Source organism: Bactrocera oleae, chromosome 5 (assembly GCF_042242935.1).
Source record: "Bactrocera oleae isolate idBacOlea1 chromosome 5, idBacOlea1, whole genome shotgun sequence".
NCBI lineage: Eukaryota > Metazoa > Arthropoda > Insecta > Diptera > Tephritidae > Bactrocera > Bactrocera oleae.
This window is the reverse complement of record NC_091539.1, coordinates 8,229,876-8,248,970: the sequence shown is the minus strand read 5'-3', so window position 1 is coordinate 8,248,970 and position 19,095 is coordinate 8,229,876. Positions and strand designations below refer to the sequence as shown.

General features: G+C 35.0%; 6 protein-coding genes across 14 annotated transcripts in view; 2 read left to right on the top strand and 4 right to left on the bottom strand.

Annotated features, from left to right (window-relative positions):
- Position 1: 1 nt before the first annotated feature.
- Positions 2 to 2,213, bottom strand: Sou (required for meiotic nuclear division 5 protein souji). Of its 3 annotated transcripts, none has more exons than XM_036376870.2 (4): positions 2,061 to 2,213; positions 1,476 to 1,954; positions 641 to 1,422; positions 2 to 571 (listed from the first exon to the last, which is right to left on the bottom strand). In XM_036376870.2, the coding sequence occupies exons 2-4, from the start codon at positions 1,732 to 1,734 to the stop codon at positions 299 to 301; spliced, it is 1,314 nt and encodes a 437-aa protein (XP_036232763.1). In that variant the 5' UTR covers positions 1,735 to 1,954; positions 2,061 to 2,213; the 3' UTR covers positions 2 to 298. The 3 variants fall into 3 exon arrangements, with proteins under 3 accessions (XP_036232763.1, XP_036232764.1, XP_036232765.1); XM_036376871.2 differs by having other exon boundaries at positions 1,476 to 1,904; positions 2,061 to 2,174; XM_036376872.2 differs by having other exon boundaries at positions 1,476 to 1,901; positions 2,061 to 2,174.
- A 145-nt stretch (positions 2,214 to 2,358) lies between these two features.
- Positions 2,359 to 3,799, top strand: Taf8 (TBP-associated factor 8). Its single transcript, XM_036376873.2, has 5 exons — positions 2,359 to 2,620; positions 2,682 to 2,968; positions 3,032 to 3,179; positions 3,243 to 3,371; positions 3,436 to 3,799. Exons 1-5 carry the CDS (start codon positions 2,479 to 2,481, stop codon positions 3,693 to 3,695), a joined length of 966 nt encoding a protein of 321 aa, XP_036232766.2. The 5' UTR covers positions 2,359 to 2,478; the 3' UTR covers positions 3,696 to 3,799.
- A 90-nt stretch (positions 3,800 to 3,889) lies between these two features.
- pn (exopolyphosphatase prune) lies at positions 3,890 to 7,047 on the top strand. The gene is made up of 2 exons (XM_014238568.3): positions 3,890 to 4,073; positions 4,129 to 7,047. Exons 1-2 carry the CDS (start codon positions 4,029 to 4,031, stop codon positions 5,212 to 5,214), a joined length of 1,131 nt encoding a protein of 376 aa, XP_014094043.3. The 5' UTR covers positions 3,890 to 4,028; the 3' UTR covers positions 5,215 to 7,047.
- Nmd3 (60S ribosomal export protein NMD3) lies at positions 5,236 to 7,109 on the bottom strand. Its single transcript, XM_014238567.3, has one exon. The coding sequence runs from the start codon at positions 6,865 to 6,867 to the stop codon at positions 5,308 to 5,310; it is 1,560 nt and encodes a 519-aa protein (XP_014094042.2). The 5' UTR covers positions 6,868 to 7,109; the 3' UTR covers positions 5,236 to 5,307.
- A 694-nt stretch (positions 7,110 to 7,803) lies between these two features.
- On the bottom strand, positions 7,804 to 10,594 carry Nipsnap (protein nipsnap). Its single transcript, XM_014238569.3, has 7 exons — positions 10,311 to 10,594; positions 9,387 to 9,458; positions 9,140 to 9,319; positions 8,868 to 9,036; positions 8,678 to 8,802; positions 8,470 to 8,612; positions 7,804 to 8,401 (listed from the first exon to the last, which is right to left on the bottom strand). Exons 2-7 carry the CDS (start codon positions 9,434 to 9,436, stop codon positions 8,253 to 8,255), a joined length of 816 nt encoding a protein of 271 aa, XP_014094044.1. The 5' UTR covers positions 9,437 to 9,458; positions 10,311 to 10,594; the 3' UTR covers positions 7,804 to 8,252.
- Positions 10,595 to 11,769: 1,175 nt separating this feature from the next.
- Positions 11,770 to 19,095, bottom strand: part of sov (small ovary) — a 36,004-nt gene continuing 28,678 nt past the window's right edge. For all 7 annotated transcript variants that reach the window (XM_014238577.3, XM_036376866.2, XM_070110017.1 and 4 more), the window contains 3 exons: positions 17,817 to 18,917; positions 16,159 to 16,640; positions 11,770 to 14,030 (listed from right to left, as the gene is read on the bottom strand). In XM_014238577.3, coding sequence (XP_014094052.3) covers positions 12,492 to 14,030; positions 16,159 to 16,640; positions 17,817 to 18,917 — 3,122 coding nt within the window. In that variant the 3' untranslated portion in view covers positions 11,770 to 12,491. The remainder of the gene's footprint in view (positions 14,031 to 16,158; positions 16,641 to 17,816; positions 18,918 to 19,095) is intronic.

Sequence of the window (19,095 nt, the reverse complement as noted above, 5' to 3'; positions counted from 1 at the left end):
ATGATTTTCCAAAAAAAAATTTAATCTCAAAAAAAAACGCCATTTGATAATATAATTTTTTTTTTACTTCGTTAAAATACCGTAATTACGCTCACTTAAATAACTAAATTTTATGTTCTCTGCTTTCGCAAGCGATTTGCAGCAGTTCTCTGTTACTTATTTTACATTGCTACTATACCTACGCACACAAACACATTTTCGTAGAATGATTTAACACTAGTTATAATGATTTCAGTTAATGCTTTTGGGCGTAAATAAGCACAGAATTTGTTTAAATGTGTAACTAAACGCGTATTATTTAAAAGTAGATTCGTACAGCATCATCGGCATTCTGTTCAACGGGGCAGTAGGGACATTTAAGTATGTGACCATTACTAAGCTTATGCAATGCATCATTGGAGATGACATGTCCGCAAGTTAATTTCTTCGGCGGATTATCTTCCGTGGTTTGCTGACGTAATATGGGACAAGCGAAAATTGAGTGATAACGATACTCGGGATCAAGATCAATTTCGATTGGCAACTCGTCGCGCGCATTCCAAATACTCAAAACTTGACGTGACTGCATAACCTGAATTTGAGAAATTAAAGCGCAATGTGTTAGTGCATTTTTTTTTAACAATAACATATAATTACTAACCTGTTTAATATTGAGCAATGCGGGCAACGCTGTACAACCCGCATTAATAACTACTGATAAAGCCGAATTTTTGCTAATACCCAAAGTGTGACACGCATCCTTCATGAAGACATAGGATGCCTCCATCCACACCTGTGGCGAGATCAAGTGCTTATATGGCGAATTATCTATGCCCATGGGTAAGTATATGAAGCAGCCCATTAAATTTGGTATTTCGTGTTCGAAACGATCGATAAATTTGCCGAAATTCTTGCGTGCATATGCAATCGCCTCGGCTTGTGCGCTTATGCCACGTGACATTATTTGTAGAAATGCTAAACGGTGTAATTTAAATTCAAGTGTGGAATTTTTGGCAATTAATTCCTCGGAATAGCGTGTTGCCCACTCTAAAGCCGGTCCCAACTCCTGCTGTTGTATACCTTTCCAAATGCGATAAATCTCTGCAAAGCTACTCTCTGAATCAAACACTTCTTGTGCCATCTCCTCGGGCATGCCCGATTCTTTTATTAACAAACGCGCTACATCATCCATGCCTTGGCGGCAGTAATGCTTGGCCATTACTTTATTCAGCAGCATTAGGTTCTCTTCATCTTGTAGCGCATCAACACGCGTTGTAGCCGTGAAGTCCGAAACGAAATTGCGATCAATTACTTTGCCAACTTTGGAGACGGCGCCATGCAAATCGCGATGCTCTGCTGATATTCGTTGCAACTTTTCGTTAGCTTTCTGTAGTGTATCCAGCACGTGTTTGACCTGACAATCATTAAGTCTTGGTTTTGCAGCTGCAATGCAAAATTTATTTATACAAATAAAGGTAGTGAATGCTACAACTTACGTTCCATTTCAACTTGCATGTCCGCTTCATCAGCCATTGGATCATCTACATCGGAGGGTGCATCTACTTGGGTGCTTGTATTTATTGTGCCTGACATTTCTTGTTCGGCCTTGTTTAGCACTTTCATCAACTCTTCCAACAATGTAGCGACATCGGCAATTTCGGCTGCAGCATTTTCACGTATATCTTTCAGTTTATATATAACACGATCCAATTCCTTGCCTACTGCGTTCAAAGCTTCTACATCAGCGCTTTGCATTTTGTCGTTAACACTAGCAATATGATATTAATATTTATTTGTTTTACGTTGCGTTTATTGCGTGTTGTTTTCTAGGACAATATTCCAAAAAAAAATTTTACAAAATTGTTTTTCTTTTGTTTGGAATTTTCTTTGTCTGCGTATTTGATGGTCTTATCTGCTCAACACTTCTGCAAAAAAAAATTTGTTTTAAGTATTTGATGTTTCGTTGCTCCTGTTTCTATTAAAAGCAAATAAATATAAAACACATGATCAAATATTAAAATTTTAGCAACAAAATGAGATTTATATTATTAAAAATATTCAAAATTATTTGTTTTTCTTACGTGCTTAAGTTTACTTTTCCTTGCTGAAGAAGAATCGACTGCTTTTCACATTTCTTGCTTTGATCCCAATTCGCCGTAATGCCAGACGTAAACTTTATTACAACTTGCAATAGTGTTTTTTTTCAATGCTTTAAGTAGAAACCGCAAATTTTAATCAAACTACAAATAAAATTTTTAATTTTAATCTTTAATGCAAGTATATACATAATGAAAATAAATATAATTTATTTAAGTTTGAATAAAAGTTTTTATGTGCCAAAAAATTACTCATATGTAATTGGCAATAACAACTAGTTTTCTATTGTGACTTGTGCCAGCAAAAAGAAGCGGAATATGTTGAAATATTTTTGTAAACAAAAGTGCAATACTTCATCATAAGTTAAAGAAAATAGTAAGCTACAAAACTGCTCTGCTCAAAATGGATAAAGCCGATTCCACGCAATCTTCTAATCCACGACGCAAAATCCTAGGTTTGGCAGTGTCACAAATTTTAATGGAAAAAGGTTTTGACAACGTTGACAAGGAGTGTCTGGAGACGCTTACAGAAATGCTACAAAGCTGTGAGTTTTTTTTTACAGTTATTAACTTTTTCTAAAGCCTTAAGGAATTTATCAATTCTAGTACTTGTGGAGGTGGGACAATCAGCACGAAGCTTCTGTGAGCTTTCCGGACGTACCATACCTGTAATTGGTGATGTGATTGTAGCACTTGTGAACATGGGCATATCACTACAGGGTATTGAAGCGTTTGCAAAGCGTGATGGGCGTCAGATAATACCAATGCCATCACAAGCATCACAACAGAAGCAACTAAATCTACTACAAGCGGGCACAAAATCTTCACATCCACCGCACATGCCAAACTATTTGCCGTCATTGCCTGATCCGCACGCGTATGTGCGAACACCGGTAATTAATAAGTAAATATAATTTACTCAAATTTTGTGTAATATTTTGTTTACACGCTTGTAGACGCATAAACAACCTGTGACAGAGTACGAAGCCATACGTGAAAAGGCAGCTAACCAAAAAAGAGATGTTGAAAAGGCGTTAACAAAATTTTTATCAAAAACATCTGAAACGCACAGTCTTTTTGACAATGAGGACAACATGTTTCCTTGTGAGTTAAACTACTAAAATATTAATGTGCCAAATTAAATGAAAAATTTAAAAAATGTTACAGTAATTGCCTGCAAACCAGCATTCCCACCATATCTGGCCGCATTGAATCCCACTGATCAGGTATTTGACTTTGAAGAGTTGGAGTATCACTACTTGGTGGCAAATCGTACAGAGGATGTGACATCCAAAGGTAAACGTAGTGCAAAAAAAAAAATTTCTTCATTCTTAAGTACACGCTGTGTTATATCTTTTAGATGACAATGACGAAAATGAAAGTGGTAATGAAGATGAGGGTGATGGCGAAATGAAAGCGGAGACAAAAAGTGAAAAAGACGTAAAACCCGAAAATGACATCAAGCCTAATTCAACCACCAATAAGGCTATTTTAGAGAATCCAAATATAGATAATCCATATCTAAGAGCAGCAACGTTGCCTAAACGCGCAAAACCGGATCCCGCACTGCTTGTTGCCACTGCAACCGCTTCGTCGACAAGTAGTGGTGCGGGTAACTAACGTGTTATATTAATTTATTTAATACTTTGATAAAACCATATTATTTAGTAAAAACAAAAAAAAAAAAAAAAAAAATGTTTAACATTTCGTTATATCTTTAACAATTTTTTTGCACTTAAAATGGCGCCGTCACATTTTGCTAAACGGCAGCGTAGTAATTTGAATCAGCTGTTATTCAGCCGGCAAGTGTTGTTTACAGTTACCGGAAAGAATTTGCGTATGAAGCAGCGAACAAGTCAAATTAGCAATGAATATAGCAACAAACATATATACAAACAAACATACAGGTGAAGCGTTATAAAAAGTGAAGCTATTTATTAAATTTTGCACAATATGCTAAACTTTTTGAAACAAGCCCGCAGATTTGTTAATTCGGCAGTATGTATATATAATAATTTAATATAAACAAATTGTTTAACTAGTGCTTCTTTAGGAGCCCATTTGCATTGTTTTGGGCAATGAATCGTGCGACTTGGATTCCGCGGTTTGTGCAGTCACACTTGCCTACCATTATCAACAACAAAATGATGTCTCCAACAACCAAATCACGCGTAATTTTCTGCCAGTTCTCAATATACCACGTCGTGATTATACGCTTAAAACTGAAGTGAATTACATTTTCCGCCAACACGCTATTGGTGACGAGCATTTAACTTTTCGCGATGACCTACAGGAGGATCTTTTAACACGCAGTGAATTTATTTTGGTAGATCATCATGTTAGCCCATTTACTACACGTTGTCTGGAAGTTTTTGATCATCGCATATTTGATGAGCAAGCACAGCTATCAAATGTTTGCCAACTACATATAGAATTAGTAGGTTCATGCGCGACGCTAATAGCAGAAGAGATACTTAAGTCTATATCAATGCCTGACGCTGTAGCTAAAGACTATGAGACACTATTTACGTTGTTGCGCAGCACAATAGTGCTAGACACAGTAAATTTCAGTGCGTCTGCTAACCGTGCAACACCAAAAGATATCGAAATCTGTGCAAAACTTGAAGAATTGTTGAGTAAGCTAAGTAACGGCAAGCCTCTAAGTGAGCGCACGAAATTATTCGACATTCTAGTGGCGGCGCGCGCAGATATTAGCAGCTTAACATCAATGCAGCTTTTACGCAAAGATTTAAAAATACTTTCAAATGGCAATGGCAGTGTGAATATTGCTATACCAGGTTTTCCAATGTTAGTGCAGCAATTTATAGAGAGAACAGATGCAGCGACTGCGGTTAAAGCATTCGCAGAGGAGACAAATTCTGTAATTGTAATACTAATGGGTATGTTAGTCAAAAATGGCAACGTGCAACGTGATATTGGTTTGATAGACTTTAAATCGAAACAACTATGTCAAACGATACGTGAAACGCTTTTGACAACCACTGAGCCAGCGCTTGGTTTACAGCATTATGAAAATTGCAATTTTCTCAACGGCAGCTTGTATAAAATATGCAACATAAAAGCGACACGCAAGCATGTCTTACCACTGGTGAAACAACTTTTAGACCGAATGCAATAGTTTGTTAAAACGTAGTCAGGATTCACAAAATAATTTGCTTTATTAGATGCTCTAAAAAAATTAATTAATTTAAAATCATTAACAACCAGTTCTTCAAATTTCTTCGGAACCAGCTCCAGCACCATCATCAGCATTATCTTCACCCATGGCGTCATCTTCACAGTCCAACGCTAGATCTTCCAACATTTCTGCCAGCGTAATTTGTGGCACGCTATCGTTTGCCGCTTGCTTATCATTACTATCCACAGGCAGTGCCTTTTTAGCATCACGATAAATGTTAATCTGTTTGCGATAATCTGCGTCCTCTTCTAAATCTTCAAGGAATTCATGGAAGTCATGTTTGCTGCGTTCATCCGTTGCCTCATCGGCTAAATGACGTAACTTCCAATTACGGCTATTCGTACGTGTTTGGCGATCAGCGTAGCACTTACGCACCAGCAGCACATCAGGAATTTGATCCGCAGACAAATTCTCAAATTCAGTGTTGTTTAAATTCGCTTCACCTAAATTGTAGCCCATTACAGAATCGCCTACCTTTAGCAAATGACCAAGATGTGAACGTGTGTGTATCGTATTTTCATTGATGCCCAACTCGGAAGAACGCACCACCCAAATATCGCATAAGACATGACGAAATGATACTTGACCTGTGCCGGGTATGTGTTTACGATCTTTATCCATGATTGGTTCAATATCCATAACAATATATTCGACCAATTGTTTCGGATCACATAGCGCTTCAAAAGGATTGCGGAAGTACATCTGTCCTGGCAATTCAGATATTTGCGCAGTCATTGGATCGATTAAATGTATGCCTGTGGCTACTTTATACACCAAGCAAACGGGTGAAAGACTACCCAGCTGTTGACGCAACTTCTTTGACAAACAAACTGCACTATCCTTCGATAATGGAGCTATTTCCACACACCATGTGTACTTGTAATTGAAATTGTTGCTATGAATGTCATGCGAAATCAAACGTTTGGACGTGGTCACCTTAACTGGCACCATATACTGCAAAAAGTCAACCATCTTCTTTGCATGATTGAAATTCGCATAATAGAAATCCAAACCACCATGCAATGCCTTAATGCCCAACGTATTTTCGTGCGCTTTATGTTTCAAAATCAGCTGTTCCAAATAGTAAAACGTCTTTTTGTTTTCAGCGCGTTGTCGCACCTGCACCAGGCAATGCCAGAAATCTTTCGCCTCGGTACGATGACAATCATCACACATTTGATTCTGCACAGTGAATTCTACGATGAATACCTGTTGCAGCACGGTCCCTCCATTAATTTCACCATGTACTGTCAATTTGACTTTTATGCGTTTGGAATGTGGTTCTGTCCAGACGAAACCGGCATCCACTAACTTGACAGCTTTTAAACCTTTCAACTTTTTTAAACATAAAGCCAGCAGCTCTCGCGACTCCAATGCTGCGGTTACCCACTCACCAGGCGGCTGTAAATAGCGTTCACAGTTGCGACAAAAATGCAATACTGCCTGTTTCGGTATGTTCTCCGTGATGTCTATATGATTGCGTAGACATGTTACACACATATTGGAAGGATTTGGTTCGATTGGCACGCCACATTCGCAACACAAGATCATGGTCGTTTTTGTGGGCTGTGACGACGGATCTATGTACTCCATGCTTTGATTTGTATTTAAAATTGAAAAATCGCAAACAAATGTAAATAGTTAGGATTTGGCGAGGCTGCTACTTTCAAATATATTTAATATGAGTTTTTATGCGCAGTTTGCTAATAACTTTTGTTTTGAAACACGTGCAGAAATAAAGTGCACTTAGCTGGCAGTCAACACAAATGAAAATGAATTGCCAACTATGCTTGTAAAAGTGAATTGCTGATTATGGTGAAATGCTAAATATAGTGCACAGTAGATATTTTCATAATCTATGTTTAATTTTTAAGTACAATTAGAAAGCAAATAAAGAATATCAAGAAATGTATTGTGTTGGTCGGTCAAATTAATTTTTTTTTATTACAACATGCAAGCAAAAGTTGTCGATTTTCCAATAGCGATATTCCCTTTTGCACCAGGCGCGCAGAAATTAACAGGTCGTTGCAGTATTGCCAACTGTCATTTGTATATTGAGGTAGTTGGCAGCTGTATTTGTACGTTGTGTGGCGTTGGCAACGCATGTTGAACATAAAATAATAATGTGTAAGTATGGGAACGCCGTATTGGGCGCAAACTCCATCGTAAAGGGGAGAGAAATATCAGCTGATAAGATGTAAACAAAGTTACAGCCGAGAGGTGTTCATGGAGAAGTGACAATGGAAGCCTGGGGTTGAATTTTTATTACCATCAAATATGGCCGACTTTTGACCGGAAAATGTATTTATTGTTTATTATCTTGAAATTTATTGACAAGTTGTCCAAAATATATTGGTTATAATAATTTTGCACGTTTATAAGCGCCTTGTACATCGGCGACTTGCGATTCAGTTAGATTTTGATTTCAACATTATGAGGCGTATGCACACGCATATTTCTTGAACAGCATACAGTTGTGCGCAATATTGAATGCAAATTAACAATTAGAACAATTTAAATAAAAATGCGTTATTTTTCCTAATAATATATTGGATTTTGTAACAATTTCATAATTTTTGATTTTAGTGTAACAATTTCTTTTGCTTGACAAATAAATATGCGATTAGATTTATCACGAAAATTCGTACCGATTTCACTGAGAATTGAATTTACAAAATATAACTTTAAAAAGCGCAAACTCTTTACATCATAAAAAGATAACTTTTAAACTTTGAGCTTAATAAATTAGCACATAATATACAAAATTTCGGAAATAAAAACAAGTGTATACGTGGAAGCATTACAAGATTACATAAATATTGTGCGTTCACGCATTCAATGACTTTTTATCAATTCATAGCATATATGCATCTGTGTATAGCTCAAAAACTCAATAGTTTCTTAAAAATAAATAAGCTGGAGGCACTAAAAAAGTTGGCTATTTGTAACAATATATACGGCTTATGCTTACGTTTGCTCTACTGTGTTGGCGAGAACTCAGTAGGAGCTAAAATGCGTGTATGCATATCTTTTATAAGTGGCACAGTATAAGCGACACACTCGTCCCAACCGGGAGAGCGCCAGGCAGCTTCACGTGTCTCCTTGCGGTCCAATAAGGACTTATAGCCTGTAAAATAATTAATTATATATAGCAAAGTAATTTTACAATAATTAAAATAAGTGTGGTATACATACACCAAATATGATGCACATTGTAAAGCCGGCCAACTTGTGAGAAGAAACCAGCAAAAGCTTCGTTGTTATGTTTACGGAAGTTAATGGCACGCGCCCAATTGTTGCCCCATTCGATCATTGTGCCAGGTTTTAAACGATATGAGCTAGAAAAAATTTTAAAAAGTATAAATTTAAATACTCATATTTCAAAATTTCTTCACTAACTTACCGCATTTCGTAGATATGTTTGCCTGGACGAAATTCAATTTTAGGCCAATAACTGAATGCTAACAGATATTGTAAATGACGTGAACGTAAATATTTTATGCGCTCATTCATTAAACTTACGTACTCCTGCAAATATGTATTAGGTTCAGTATCTTTAACAAACAATTATTTATATATTTAGCTAAAATAACCTCATCATGCCACAAATCTTCCTTTGCAATATCAATCTTCTCAAAGCCGCCAGTGTATTTCCATAAATGCAAACATTGATCCATATCACCAACATGCACGGTCCATGATGCGACCAAATTACACGACAAATTCGCTTTCTTATCATTCACCAATTGTACCGAAGTTTTGCTAAATTGTTTATAAACAAACAGCCATTCAAATGTATATAAGTAAATATAAATGTACGTCAGTGAACGTCATTAAATTTAGTGATTGCAGAATTAGTACTCACTAATTTTTCAAATAATCATCCATATAACCGGGACGTACATTGTGCGTATGCAAGGCATAAATGATTTCCTTATCACTAAGCATTCGACTGTGCGATTCTTTAGTTGGTTCAATTTTACGCACCAACAACTTGGAAAACCATGAGTCTGCTTCGTTGAGTGGTGCTGAGGTAGCTATGGCGCTATTTAAAAACAATTTGTACATTTTATTTATCTCCTTAAATAACGTATTTGACTGTGTTCGCTTACCGTACTGTTGTGTTGTTGACAACATTCGATAAATTCTTTAATTTAATCATTTTGCTTTTTGTTTGTTAAAATCTACAATAAAAACAATAAAATATTACACATAATAAAATAGTATATCTAAATCATTTAAAACGCTCTTTAAAACTATGATAAGTGTAAAGAGTATTTTCTTTGAAAGTAAGTCAATTTTAAAATAACAAATACAAGGGGGAAAAGTCATTAACTGTACTGCCGGGCTTGCTCCAGCTATAAAATGTTTTCTAATTTGCACCTCATAATCAGCGGTATAACAAATAAAATCGAAAAACCAGAAAAAAAATTAAATGGATGTACAATATATATAAACAAGTATGTACATAGCACATATACGTAATATCAGCACGTATGGCATCAAAAATTATCTGAATAAGTAAAAAAAAAAAATAAAAAACAAAAACAAAAAAAAAAACATAGCGCTATATGAATATGCTTACGTACGTACATATGTATATACTAAATTATTGCTGGTTTCTGACGACATTTGTTCGGGACGTGCGGTGCTTTTGTTGTACATCTCTTCCATTAGTCTATTTTTGTCCGTGCATAATATAGAAATTGTTTTAACAAATTTGCACACACATACATATGTATGTACATATACACCAGAAACCATTGAAGGGATTTTGCCGATGTAGGCAAAATTGTATTTGTCGTTTTGTATTAGTTCTGTAGTGGTAAAATTTTTTGGCTTATCACTAATCATGCACTCCATTGTTACTCGAAATGATACTTAATTAGTTGCAACCAAATGCGCCGCAATTTGTCTAAAAAGACTTTAACATAACATATTTTCGCTTTACAGTAGACATCTAAGAATGTAGTACTGTCCATATGTATGTGCCGCAAAATGAATTGTTTGGTATACTTTTTAAAAATTTCAATTACCTTTCTCCCTTTTTAATGCCGTATATGCAGGAAAAGTCGTTGTGCGGTAACAGCACCAAACTGTGGCAATAGCGGCGATAGTTTTTCGAGTTCACAGCAGTAGCAACTATAAAATTGTTTAAACTCAAAGCAAAGTACAAATAAACGATTAACTGAAAAAATTATGAAAATTAAACGGCTGCATAAACTTCTACTATGAGCGCTCCACTTTTTCTGTTGCTGTTAAAAAGATTCACCCTCGCTTTTAATTCTTTCTCCGCTCTTGCTCCACCATTGACAATTGCAATAATTGATGACAGCTGTTTGGCATTGCCAACCACATGTACGTGCTGTTCTATCAACAGTGACAGTTGTAAATTTATGCTAAAATGCAAGGTTTGTGCTGCCAGCCACTAAAACTAATTTAAATAGTATTTGCATCATCGTAAAAATATACCGCTTATTTACCAAAAGCTATCGCTTTATTTCGTAACTCTTAAAAAAGTGTTTATTTATTCATGAATATCTATTTTGTCCCCTTCAAAGTTATCAACTCTAGATATAAAATACACTGACGCTATTTGGTAAGATATCTGTAAAAGCGCGATTCACGTAGCACGCAAAAATTCAAAATTCGCGATACTTTTTGAACCAACTTCGTATTTGGTCAAAAACAACAAATTAATGGTGCCGTAGCCACCGTATTGCTTAGACCTGGCCGCCTGTGACTTTTTTTGTTCCCAAAACTGAAGAGGCCCATGACTTTTTAAGTGCTTTGACGATTCAAAAACACGCTGGCAAAAGTGCACTATATCTAGGAGTGATTACTTTGAAAGCTACAAAATAGATGTACATGAATATATACAAAATCCCGATACTTCTTGAAAAAACCGAATCATATTTTGTTAACAGCATGAAACATCTTTCTATAACCAAAATCAAAAACAGTTATAAATAATTATTACAGCGTTTATTGTGAATGTACGCTTGGTAGGTGGGTATGTACTGTGAATGGGCACTTTCGCTACTGCCTTATACCATGATGTTCATTCAAGAACTAAACAAAAGTATTTAATGTGTAATTGCTGTTTTGTTGGCTTCCAAGCGCATTCTTATAAATGAATAACGGGTTTAGCACAATTGAACGAAGTTGCTTGAGCCAACTGCATCCCGCGGCAGACACAACAATTATGACTTGAGGATTAAACACCGCATTCTTTGTGATCATGCGTACATACCAAAATTATTTCATGCCAAAATAACGCTTACCTATTTTGTATTTTCTCTTTAGGACTCAGTATAAAAATTAGGGCTGTTTAATATGTTCGTACGAATATTAACAATGTTACGACTACGACTACTAGTCGAATACCGAATGGTGCAAACCGAATATTGTTATTCGAGTAATGTCCTATTCGGTTGATCCAGATAGTCGTTTAGTCGAATACCAAGAGTTCTAATACAAACCTTTATAAACCAATTTTTTATTATTATTATTTTCAATTCAGTTTTATTTATCAGCAACGGCACATAAAGTATAAATATATATATATATATATGTACATATGTATGTATATATGTTTCTACAATTTTGCGATTTACAGTTAAATTAATTAAACATAAAATCGTATTTTTATTATAAATATAAGGAAACAAGAACAATATTTACCAACTAAGCGTTACAAACTTTTCAACGAATTATTTTTCATGTATCACTGAAAGTATGTATGTACATATTTTTATATAGAAGATACGTATATTTGTAATTTAATTAATTGTTAATAATCACGATACCTTTCACTTAAATATAATTGTGTTACTTTCATGTCTTTCTAATGTTCGCTATAATTAATCAGTTCCTAGGCTGTATTTACATTAAGTAAGTCTTTTCTTGGCGCGATACTATAATAATAATAGGAATTTAAATGATATATAAATAATTTACGTTAGTAACTTTTTTAAAGTACTTATTTCACATTTGCTTGTTACTTGCTTATACGTATTATCCATAGCGTAGTTTAGCCTTCCAATGCATTTACGAGTAGTTTCACTTTCAAACTTTGTTACATGGTTCTTTAGCTGCTTAAAATTATCACGAAACCACATATTCACCTTAAAGTGAAGCTAATCTCATAATTAACTTTATATACTACATATATAAGTACGTACATATATGTATAGGAGTATATATATTTACACCGCTCAAGCGTACCTGATTTTGTGACTCGCCGGACATGGTTTAATATACTTTTGTTTCACACTTAGCTTGCGGTACTTTGTCATATCGGTTGGTGTCACCAGGACACGCGGCGCTATGTTGTACAGCAATTTGAATTTAGATATATTGATGCTAGTCTCCACGGTATTGGCTGCAGCAATTTTGATGAATATTTTATTCAAATCCACTGGTTCGGGTGTCTGCCCATAATAGCTGAATGGTTGCAGCTCTGTTTGTGCCATTTCATTGTCACTCACACTTAACGGATCAATATCAATGCTGTCAGTGGCAGCTGTGAAGGTAAGCATGGGAGCGGGTGGTGGCAGTAAATCCAGGTTATGTTGCAATTTGCGCTTTTTCCCATTGAACAGACGCGCTGCAGTAACATCATTCGCAGTCGCATTCATTGTAAAACGTGTAATTGCAGTCTCGTCTCTGCCCAATGCAATTGTGCTGCGGCGTTTCATAATCTTTTGCGCTTTGAAGGCGGTTTGTAGGTCCCTGACATTGTTGCCTGCAAGCTGTAAAGCGGCCGCCGTTGAGACAGATGCGCTTTCTGGCGTTACTGTTGATGACTGTTTTGCTTCGCTACATTTCTTTGCAACCAGCCGGCCTAGAGATAAGCGCGGTATAGGCGGTTGCTGTGAGGTTTTTTGTATTTCCTCATACAGTTGCTTTATATGCTTATTGCCGTACTCCTTCAGACACTGAGTTAAACGTAGATTGTACAAGTCGATGGTTAGACCATTTGGGAATATTACCAGCATTTGTTGTAAGAATTTACTAATTTCTATAATGGTATATATTGTGCAGAACTTTTTGATCTCCTCGCGATGATCCGAGTAGCAGTGTTGCATGTAACCATTGAATGTTGTTTGCGGTTGTGCGCAAAAACAACAACGCTTAAAGCCGCTATAATGATCGATCATATGACGTAATACGGTCATTTCCTGTTGTGACGAATACGGACAAAACGCACAGGAATAGATCAGCTTGTTAAAGATCTTTTGCGATTTCATATCGCACTCATTAGCGCGCTCCAAGACATGCGCCTCGAAGGCACTTTGATCGGCCAGCAGTTCCATGCAGCTGAGGCATTGCACGTAACTTAAAGGTGTACCGATAGTTTTCAGTTTTTCTAACTGTGCAATTGACATGGTTTTCAGATCGAACGGTTTGTGACGCAAACGCGTAGTATGCTGTGCTAAATGTGGCAATGTTTGGCCACGATACGCGCAATGACCACAGGTTAAACCAGCGGCAATGGCTTGTGGATCTGCGGCTAAATATTTGGTTGCCTTGTGCATCGCCTTCATATGTTCCACTAACTGAAGACTATTGCCGACAAACGAAAGGCAATGTGCACATTTAAGTTGGGTGCTAATGCGAAAGCGCAACGGTTTTTTCGCATCGTATTTCGTACAGACCGTTGCTTGCCAATGTGCCTCAAAGAGTTCTTTAGGGCTTGCGCATTGGGCATAACAATAGTAGCAAATTAGTCCAAATTGATTTAAATTTATATTCTGAAAATTTTTAAGTAAGTTTAAGATTAATATACACATTATATTAACTTGTGAAAAACAACAGCAATAATTTGCTTTACGTCGACGACATTTTTTTTTGTAAATTTTACACAGAAATAGAATTGGCATGCATTACGAGAAAATGTCAAGTTTATAGCTGTGTTCCGGTGGTGCAACGTGTGCTTAATGAAATCATTAAATAATACCCCGCTACAAACAATTCATACCGCTGTTTTGCAATTAAAACCTATACAACAAATGCTGAATATTGTATTTCCAACTTATCAATTGCAGCCTGTCATAAATTGTGTCAACTTTTTTATGCATGCACATTTTTATTTGCTTTTGAAACATTTAATACCGGAACGCAGCTATAATAAATGAATAGTTATTTCTGTTGGAAGCTTAGTGTGAATTTGACAGTTAAAAGCATTAATTGATTTATATTTGCGTATTATTTCAAGAAATTTCTAAATTTAATTCAATTTGCATCCCTCAGCAAAGCCTGATTGCAATCTTCATCAACATTTTCAATTCAAATGTGTATAAGCATTTGACAATGAAAAGCGAAAATTGCATATACACAAGTGTAAACATGTATCTACGAGGTGTGTTCAAAGAAAAAGGTGACTATTAAATTTTTTTGAAAAGTATTTATTTATTCATCATTATCTATTTTGTCTCCTTCAAAGCAATCCTCCTGATCTCATCAAATGTGGCGAAACGCTTTGCTTTCATTGGTTTCTTCAGTTTTGGGAATAGGAAAATGTCGCAGAGAGCCAAATCTGGTGAATACGATGGTACCTGGATCGTTGTTGACGTCATTCAACAACTCCTGGGCGATACTAATCGACATTGCTTTATTTAATTAAGCAATTTCGAAACAAACTTTGCTGCCCCACATTTCATGCACAAAACATTCGAGTAAATTGAATGGCATCAGCCGATTGATATGCCAACATCCTCTGCAACTTCCCTAATAGTGATTCGACGATTTTCAAGAACAATTTTTTCTTCGCTTGTTGACGTGGCCGCACCTTTAGGATGTTCATCGTCATCAACATCTTCTTGGCCTTCTGTAAAGCGCTTGTACCACTTATAAACACTTTTTTGAGACAAAGTGGACTGACCGAATGCCACAGTCAATATTTCCTTGTGTCTTGGAGCACTTTTTTCCATTTTTAACGCAAAATTTAATAAATATTCTTTGATCCATTTCTTTCAAATGTCAAAAATCGAAGAGCACACAAAAACAGGACTAACCTTTTCTGTTGTCAAAAACAAACTACTAATCGAAATTGGCTCCTAATGCAAGCGCATAATAAACATGTGTGTCCGATTATAAAAAAAAACTGAATATCGATAATCGAATGTACACAGCGCGCGAAAAATCAAAATTCACATTTTCCTTTGAACACACCTCGTATGATTGTATACGAGCATTGTAAATATAATATAAATATTTATATTTATACTTGTATTCATATACTTGTATTAACGAAAAGGAGAAGCTACCCGGTTTTCAAACTAATTGAGAAAATGTTGGTCTGTTACTATGTGCCTATGTATACATAAATACCTTTGCAACTTTATACATATGAAATTGTTAAATTAAGGAATAAATGGCAACGTTACTGTTGTTGCCCTACTTACTTTATGTGGCATTGGCGGTGAATAGCCCAAATTTCGGAACTTAATCCATATATATAAAAGAAGATTTATGCTACATATACATACATACTACATATACATACATACATACATATGTACATATGTATGTCAAACGTTGTTGCTAAAGCACGTTTCAAATTGTTAGTCAACTCTCATTTACATGTACGAAATTTTATTAGCAATGTAATTATTCAAATTAATACACCAATTTGTATTTACTAAACTTTATTATATAAAAAACATTATAAAATAAATAAATAATTATTATTATACCTTATTTTACTTTAGTTAAAATCAATTTAAGGTTATGTTTTCTTGTTCATTAAAGTACTATTCATAGTAAATATTGCATTAAATATCAACTTCAGTTCAATTTTTTTTTATCTTCAAGTTATACTACTTTAAAAACTAAAAGCGTATATGACTATTTGCTTAACGAGTAAACTTAAACACCTACCTCATCGCCATCATCGTTTTCCAATATCTCGTCAATATCATCCAAACGTAAACGCTTTCTATAACGCTCCGACTCTTCTTCATCTTCCATTAGTATGCCGCGTATGTGACGTACACGTGTGGGATCGTCCCTTTGCCAGAGCGGGCGTGTATCAATTGTATTTACATTATTACTATCCTCTTCCTTGCCCTCCAATTTTTCAAATACATAGCGCGCTTCACGCTTCTTACCCGGGTGTTTCTCATCGACATGTGACATTACTTGTACTAGTTGTGTTGCATTAAATATGCAATGCATACATTGATATTGATTTTTACACGAATGTTGTGATGATGTATGTGCCATAATTTGTTGTTGTGTCATTGTTTTGTGACCACATAAATTGCATGCCCACTTTTGTTTACATTTGGATTTCAGTGTATCGGTTTCAGCGACTGGTTGCGCTATCGATGTGGTAGTTGATGTGTTATCGATTTTCTTGGCTACTTGATTTTCGGTGACGTAATGAAACACATAAAGTAAACATAAAGACAATAATTGAAGAATTAGTGTAAATTATAAGACAATTATAAGCGATACTTATAAATATTTATATGCGAAATAATTTTGGTAAAATTTTGTTATTATCACACATTTGTCATGACTAAAAAATAAATAAGTATTATATTATTTGTGTATTTTTTTCAGTTTTAGTCATACGTAAATCAGCTTTAATTTTTAAATTTATTTGCTTTTATTCTTCTTATTTAATGTACATATCTGTAATTTTATTTGGTTGTCCATTTAATTTATTCAATTTTGTAATTTTTAGATTTTTTTCGGCCGTAGGTCAATAGACAATATCTTCCCGTAGAGAATTCCTTTATAACGTGTAATTCGAAAAATATGCAATTTATTTCTTTAAAAACTTTTCTGTATATTCTTAAAATATGTATAAATGTACCCTTACAAATTTAAAACAATTGCTATTCCAATTTTTTTTTTTTTTAAATTCAAAAAATCGCCTTTTTTAGGCTCTAATTCTAAGCGTACCCACTTAATTGCTTCTGATTTTTTATATTCCAATCATACTTAATTGTTTATAATTTATTATTTATCATATATAATAGCTAATAAAACTTAATTTAAATAAAGTTAAACTATTTATTTGAAATTGGTATATGTATATGAAAATTTTGCTATACATACATGTATGTATATGGTAATTTGATTAATTTATTCACAATCATGCATTTTTGATTTCATGTAATGTACATTTTTATTCATTTTCGAACACTAAACTTAATTGCAATTTTTTTTTTTTTGCATTCACAATTTACTTTTTCAACTTCACTGCACTCACTTATAACTATATAACTTTTCTATTTCATTTTGTTTCATTTAAATATATTATTTTTAAATTTTTTTCACTTATTATAATTATTATTTTAGTTTTTCATTTTATTTCACTTATTGTAATTGCTTTCTTTTATTTTTTCACTTTTTATAATTGTTTTGTTTTTTCACGTATGATAATAATTAATTTTTTTTGTAATATTATATTATTTCACTTATTATAATTTGTTTTCACCTCATTTAATTCCATTACCATGTTTACATAAGCACACATACACACATACCATACATGTATGTATTTTAACAGTTTGCTTTTCACTTACCTAAATTATCTTTCGTTCGATCGCACTCGGTCACCTTCACGAATTGCGGCGGTTGTACATCGTGCTGTCGTACATGCCGTTCAACCACAGTTCTCATGTAATGCATATATCCACAGGAGTCGCACATATACAATTTCGGTCCATGAAAACGTAAATGGCTCAAAATACGGTCAACTGACAGGCCACGTTTGCAAATCTCTTCCTTACAATGTGGACAATTATAAAACGAAATATCGCTGTGCAATGCATTTAAATGCGAACGAAAGATATCATCTGATATTGTTAGATATTGACAATTACTGACGCCACAAGTGAAACGTTTCGTATCCGGTACGTACTCATAAGCCAATTTATACTTGCCGTTAGCGCCGCCATTTGCAACGTTCGTGGCATTTGCGGCCGTATTGCCGACCACTAGTGAGGATGAAGCTAAATTTGTCATTTTATCGAAGTGTTTCTCACTTGAATTCAGGCATGGCACTGGATTGACGGGATCCACATTGGCCACAGGCTGCGCGCCGTTATTGCTGTCGTCGGTGTGCATTTGCAAGTGACGCATCAAATTTGTACGCACTTTTGTTTTATACGCGCAAATGGCACAATTCAAATCTTTAAAAAATATTGGCGTCAACGGCAATAAACCGATTTCACTCGGCTTAAAGTGTGTGCGTGCGCTCGATTTTTTACGTTGCCATTCGGCAATTAATTTCTCGCGAAATTGTTGAATTTCATATTTACTCAGTAGAGTTGTAAAAATCACATAGAACATTGTGGTGGAACTTTGTTTATAAGGTAACGGTGTGGAACGTAATTTCTTGGAATGCCAATGTCTCTCCTCGAAGTGTTTGTACATCTGTTCGACGTTGATGGAGGTTTGGGTGCAGAGATAACAGAAGTACTTGTGCACACCGTGTGTTTTGATATGTGACTTGATCTTTTGTGGCTTATGAAAGACACTGCTACAGTGTGGACACTTAAATGTACGGTTATGCACATTGTTCTGTCCAAGTGTTGATAAATGATAAACAACATGTGAAAAGAAACTGGATTCTGTCAATTTGGTTCTGCAGTCCTCAACGGTGCAGCGATAAAGTTTAAAGTCTGAAAACAGGAATGTTATTTTTGTACTATCTTTAAGTCTAAACAAGGCGAAAGATAAGTATTGTCTTTAACTAACTCGCTAACTAATCAAAAGCAGGATAAAAGCGTATAACTTAAACCGCTATTCTCTTTCCCAACATAGTCGAGTTTGGTTTAGTACCAGACTTATTTATTTATT